Source organism: Zosterops lateralis, assembly GCF_965231275.1.
Source record: "Zosterops lateralis genome assembly, chromosome: 2".
Classification (NCBI taxonomy): domain Eukaryota; kingdom Metazoa; phylum Chordata; class Aves; order Passeriformes; family Zosteropidae; genus Zosterops; species Zosterops lateralis.
Window position 1 is genome coordinate 66,825,897 of NC_139763.1, and position 6,896 is coordinate 66,832,792.

At 38.8% G+C, this 6,896-nt stretch overlaps 1 protein-coding gene across 1 annotated transcript; it reads right to left on the reverse strand.

Annotated features, from left to right (window-relative positions):
* Positions 1–2,104: 2,104 nt before the first annotated feature.
* Positions 2,105–2,607, reverse strand: SERTM1 (serine rich and transmembrane domain containing 1; the record flags this gene model as incomplete). The annotated part of the gene is made up of 1 exon (XM_083854978.1): positions 2,105–2,607. Exon 1 carries the CDS (start codon positions 2,426–2,428, stop codon positions 2,105–2,107), a length of 324 nt encoding a protein of 107 aa, XP_083711104.1. The 5' UTR covers positions 2,429–2,607.
* Positions 2,608–6,896: the final 4,289 nt, after the last annotated feature.

The window sequence follows — 6,896 nt, forward strand, 5'->3', positions numbered from 1 at the left end:
TTTCAGAAGAGAAATAATGTTTCCTGATCCCTTTTAAACAGAGGTACCTTTTAAACAGTTACCTCTTTTTAAGGAAAATTGTCAAATACAGTGAAAAGTGACATACATGAAACTTTTGTCTAGTAAATATATTCAATAAATATATCAAACCAATTTGGTTCAGGCAATCTGCAAGCTTACATTCTTTATTAGTCAGCAAGTTCTTTGGCCTCTGTAAGGAACTAATCACCACCATAAGTCATTACCACTCACCATACTGCATGTCCACTTTTAAAAATTGAAAACACCAACTCCAGCATCATCTGCATTGTTTGGCAACAGCAGCTGCATTTCTAATGCTTATATTTACACCAGACTTTCCAAATTTGTATTTTAAAGCCTGCGTAGTTAATGGCAGACTCTGTCTTGTTTATGAATGCAAGGACAGCTTGGCAAGATATGTAAATCTGTTTGGGAAACGTTCCCTCAGCCTGCTGGGCAGTGGTGCCATGTGAGGGGAGGGCAGATGCTCATGCTGAGATCATACCATCTCCCAGAGTTACACCTGTGTTATGTCAGTAACAGAAATGGCAGTGACAATGCCTTTCTTAGTGACTTGGATCCAGCCATGAGAGCAAAATTTGCATGGGCTGGGCTGGCAGGATGGCACTGTGCTTACACAGTGCAGTAAGGACAGCAAGCCATTGTACCAGTCTGGGGTTGCAGTTCTAGTAGGTCACACTTGGCACTTCAAATCACTAATTTGAATGTTTGGCTTGATTTAAAGCCCAGCTGACCACAGGATCCAGTTCACAAAGCTGCTCATTATTTTACTGCAGAAATTAAGTGGCATGCTACATTTTGAGCAGGGGAAATAATAACCCAGAAAATGGCATGGCGAAGAGGAATGAGATTGTGAATCCATTTCTCTTCCCCTCTCACTGACCTTTCCTTACACTGTTGGGGAAAAGTGGCAAATCCACTGCCATTTTTCCTGCCTGTCCCTTCCTACCCTCTGCAGATACACCTTGCACTTCCTGCAGGTCAGAGCCCAGGTCTTCCCGGCCATTGTGCAGATCCCTGTGTGTCCCTCTCCACCCACTGCACAATTTCTGCAATCACAGGACAAAGCATGGCCCAGAAAGTCCTCACCAGTATAAGCAATTTCTGTCCCTGCTGGCCCTGCTCACATGAGTACAAACATCATGTACCTAAAGGACAGTTTAGGAGCTCTTCACTTGCTACCTGTATTTGTTGAATGTAGGTCTTTTACAAGAAACCACTGGTTTGTCCTGGTATCCAGTAAGAATAAGCTGCAGTATCAGTGAAGAATGAAAAAGAGTTGTGTGGTATTTATGATTCAGCAGCAAAAGCTGCCCCCTGGAGGAACATGTCATTAGGGAAATGAGATAATGAGATGCAACTGCAAAAATACCTCCACGCATTCAACTGTGAGCATCATTATTGTAGTCACTTTACTAAGTCAACCAAAGAGACTCAAAAACTGAAATACAGACTTAATACAGATCGAGTTGGGAGTACAGATAAACAAAAGCAACATTCTTCGAGAATTAGTTATGTTTTATAAACATCAATAAATACTGAAAAAAATATGTGAAAATTAAAAAGAAAAAAAAAAGGAAACAATATCAACAACTTTAAATTGTCCCAATATTTATAATTTAAGCAGATTTTTTTGTACTTTAGCAATAGGGATTTCATCCAGGAGTCCTTATATAATTAAAAAAGGAAAAGAAAAATAGTCAGCATATTGCCGACACAAGACCAGGGAAGGGGTCACAATTAGAGCAGAAAAATGACACATCCAGTTAAAAGTATTACAATTTGGCAGGAATACTCTTAATGAACACTGTCTATGTGTGAGAAAGAGGCAGCATCACTATTACAGGCAAGAAATTATGATCAGGTATCATTATCCATTGTCCAAAATAAAAACTAGTTTAGGGAGAAATGAAGATTAGAAAAGGAAAGGGGGGAAAACAATAAGGAAACTTTTAAAAACACCTCTTGATAATAGTCTTCTAAGGCAAATGTTACATGCACTACTTCCCCAAGAATCTAGACAAAGCTCTTCCATTCCCTGTGTGTTTCCTTTCATTTATTTTCATGAAGAAAGGTTTGAGAGAGCAGAGCGCTGGGAAGAAATACTGCAAACCTCTAAATTAGTGAACGAACTTCCAGCATCACTATTGTATTCAGGGTAGGAGGAACTGGAAGAAATTATGTTTTTCAGCCTCTGAAGTGCAATGATCAGTAGCAAAAGGAGAAAAGCTAAGAGACTAAGGAATATAGAAACATAGACATAGACATTGGATAAACGGCCAGGTGATGAATCCACTGAAGTTGAAAGGGATGTAGGATACAGCTCCAGAAAAGTCCCATTCTCCATGTTTCCCGCAAATCCAGATGAAGGGTCGGGTTCTGACATTATTGGGTTTGTGTTTTAAAAATCACAACAGATCCTGTATCCAAAGGCAGTTTTACTGGCATAAAAAGGCTTTATTTTAAATGAACATTTTTCCATCACAATGGTGAGATGACAAGTCAGGCAGTGAATGAATTTATCCTTTACTGCTCAGGTCCAAGACAATTTAAGATTTTATCCTTCAGAACTGCAAGGAAAAGAAAAAAAAGAGGCAAGATTAATTTACTAGCAGATAATGTGCACATTATATAATTTAGGTCTTAAGAGTTACATTTCTTAGCTTGAAGATGCAACTCTAAAGAATTAGCTAGTAATTTTCTTTGTATCTCAATTTTCCAAAATGCAGGGATTAGGAGAAATCCTACTGAATCCTAATGGATTAAAATTGACTCTTCCCAACCATGAGTTGTTTAATTGCAGAACAGCACAATCAAAAATGTACTTTATATGAGACGGAGGTATCAGAATCCAAATTTATCTCGTGATAAAAGAACCTAGTCAGGCAATGAAACCCTCTCTCAAGACTTCAGCTCCTCAACCTACATGAACAAAGCCTCTCAACATCACAGTCGATGCTACTTACTCCATAGAGTCTTGCCAGAGGTACCCAGAATTAGAACATCTGCTAGACTTGCTTTCTTACTGTATATTTATGAAATGTTTTGAATGGTTTCAAATGTCATAATGTACCTCGCTGTGATTCTGCCATGGAGATCTCAATGGCAGGCATGTTTCAGTGGAGTGATGCAGCTTCTGACACCTACAAGCAAAATCCCAAGGAATGGGCAGCCCTGCCAGCCCAGAAAACATGAGAGGACTATCTAAGGGCTATGGACAAAAGGTTACATTCCAGATGTTGTTTTACTGTTTATTTATGGTGTTGTTTTGTAGTGGAGCCTTTGGTGGTCCTAATCAAGCATCCCAATAGCCTGCAAGGTATGCAGAAGTGCAAAACTGCATCTGCAAATACCAGATAAAAATATTTTTACTGTTGTGGTATATAACTTGTAGTGATGTATAAAATATACTAATCTAAAACCATTTTATAACCCTAATAGTATTTAGCCCCACAGGAAACCGTATTTGTTGTACCTTGTGAAATAAGTCACAATAGGCTGAACAAAGAGATCTTTATGAGATTATACTCCTTTTGAACTGTCTTTAATTTAGTGATATAAAATTAACTAATGGAACAATATGTGTTCATTTCATGTTCTGGAAATAGTTAACTGTGTTATAGCTAATTTATCCTTTTTAAAAGATAAGCTTTGATATAGAAGATGTTTATTCTTAATTACTTGTCATGATGAAAATCAGATCCATTATTAATTGAATTGCTCTATAATAACTTAAGGAATTAATTGACATGAATTTTTTAACATGGCAGAAGATGAAAGCCTTTAAATTTTTCAGAAGTTTGAAATCTACTACATTCTGCTTTTACTACTAGCACTTGATGTCAGTACAAGGAATAACTTTGGCATTTTCTGGGACTTTTTTTAAAGTTAGTGTAAAATTTATAGTATTAAATAGGACTAATAAGAACCTCAGTTAAGCAGACATGTGAGTATTTGCTAAATGAGAGCTTTTAGATATCTTAAAACATCACCCAGGCTATTTTTAAATGAGTATTTTGCAGTATTTTGCAGGTCAGAGACACTGTAAACTCTGATTCCAAATGAAGCCATGAGTAGTAATTTTATTCAGTGCACCACAGCTAACACTTCAGCTCAGGTTCCTGCTTCTGCTGGGAGAAGGTGGTAAATGCCATGACCTGTTTGTCTCTCTTACCCTGATCTTCCTGAAGAAATAATCCCCAGAGAGTCAGATGGCAGAGAATGAATAAATAATTGTGTGTAATCGCTTTCTTGTTAGCTAATTGGGGTCTTTTTTCATTTCTGAAAACTAAATACAACAACATCATACCATTTAGGCCAAATCTAGTCCCAAAAAATGATTGGAGATTTTGCCACTGACTTCAAAGTATAATGGCAAAGCTGGTAAACTGCAATAAACCTGCTGTCTTTCTGAGAGCTGTAAACTGACTCAGGAAATGAACCACTGAGGCAAAGAATGAATTTCAAGTATTGTTCCTGAATGACTGCAGATGGAGAACTCTGTCTGGAAGGCTTTCCAATTAACCACTCTTGAAAATTCCTGGGACAGCAGAGCTGGCACCTGTCTGCTGTGGGACTCAGATTTTGTGGTGTAGCTGGATCTGGATTACTTTGTCAGAGGCACCTCTGCAATGCCAGGACAGGGCTGTGTGACTTGAGGCCCCCTGAGTCCTCCAGTCCAGCCTCACTGCAGAAAGCCCCAGATCATTTTCTGCCTTTCTGACTATTGGATGGGTTTACCTCCTGGTATTGCTCCATTGTTACACAGCCTTGCTGCTATGATGGACAATCTGCCTAGAAGATTCACACACCTCAGTAAAACACTTCACTGATCCAAGAAGGCACAGACTACCTCCACACTCTGCCGTGGGTTTTAGATGTACGAGAGAGTCAAACCTTGTTCTGCTACTCTGGTCCTCAAATATGAGTTGGCACAAAAGGAAAGGCTCTCCTAGATACATGGTGTCATTTGTACATTCTGGCTTTTCACCCAGAGCCACTGTTTAGGTATATTCTCCCAGCTGTGCATTGTTTCTTCATTCATGTCCTTGGTATAAATACCTTTCACAGATGAGGACAACCACTCTTATACCAGGGTAAGCCAGCTTGGCAGATACTGTAGGTAGGCTCAGTTGGAGTTTTTCATACTTCTTTTTATCCTGTGGTAAGTAGGAGATGGGCAAGGTTGCACTCACCAGAAAAAGGGCAAACTGAGCAGGTGAAGGATCAGGCAAGGCATCATTGTGTAAGAAGCCAGCTACAGGTACCAGCAGTACCATGCCTGGGCAACCATGCCAAAGCTAGCCACCATTGCATACCTGATGGTACGTGCCAGAAAATCCATTTTGTAAAGAAATGCAAGTGTGGTCAGGAGCATCAGAGGCCTAACAACTAGCATATGCCCTGAGTGCCAAATTATATGTAACATATGTAATCTAATCTTTAGCATTGCAAAGGCAATTGCCATCTCCCAGTTCAGACTAAAGAGAATATTAAATGAGACTGCAAGACTCTCCAGGATGGCATGAACAGAGCTTTTTCATAGTCCTCATGCCATAAATGCTTTACCGTCTGTATTTCTCTTGTATCTTGATGCAAAAACTCTACTTCTCCAGTCTCAGTCAGATGTAATTTAATGGCGTGTACTCGCACCACTGAAACCCTAAAAATTGAGGAACAGGCAGCAAAGTTAAGTCTGGTAGACTCAATTTCTTGTGAGTTTATCAGCCACAGAAAAGCCCTTTGTTTTCTTGGTTCTTCCCGTATTTTTGTAGCTACAAGCTGAGAAATACCTTGGCTGTTTCAGTGTCTTCAAAATGTTTAAGCAGAGAGACAAATTGACATCAAAGAAAATCAGCATTTGTATATTACATAAACTAACATTTTTGTCACAATCTCTGTTTATCTACAGGTAGGAGGTATCCTAGGAAGCCCTTGTTGTAAATGTCTCCTAACAGATGAGATCTTAATTTGCCTTTAGCATAGTTACAACAGAGAGGTCCTTCGTCTGGCCAAATTTCAATATGCTGTAACAGGGCTGGAAGAGCAGGAGGGAGATTGTGCACATCCCCAGGTGATATGGTGATGCCAATTCTAAGATAAGGCTTACCCATCTCTAAAGATGTGTTGCCCCTCCCCAGGTTCTGCTATCATAGTAATTGGTTCCAAAAGCTGGCAGCAAGTTTTTACTGACTGGTCTATGTATGAAAGCCAGGGAGCCCCTGGTTTAATACTTTCATCTTCCCCCTCACTGCCTTTGTTTTCTACATTTATTTCCTTCCTATATTACCAATATTGCCCTTCCAGCAAACATGTAATACAAAATATTTAATGCAAATAAAAATATGTTTGGATGCTCTTACTAAAGGACTGAATAAATTTTACGTACCAGGAACACTTCAGCCTTGAAAGGCAATATGCTCTAGACTGGAAAAATGTAGCAGTTTAACTTCATGCAACTAAATAAGACAGTAGCTCTAGGCAGAAAAAAAAGATGTGAGCAACATTTTATTCCACTGAAAATGTAGGTAGGAAAGGAAAATAATTACTTCTAGCTTGGAGTTTACCAAGAATGTGATCCTTAATGCTTCTTGCATTCATGCCTTTGGCAATTAAAAGACCAGAAGTAAGTAGAATGCTTCTTTTTCCCATTACAGATAGACCTTCTAGGAGCAGAGAATCCCTTTTCTACTCTGCCTGGGAAACAGGACCAATTGCCAACTGACTCAATGAAATAGAGTACAGAAGGAAAAGAAAAACTATTTCCTGCCACAAGCAAAGTTTTTCTTTTAATTTAGGATCTATTTTCTTTTTTTTCATTTTGATTTAATATGATTTAAATTTATGTCTTTGAA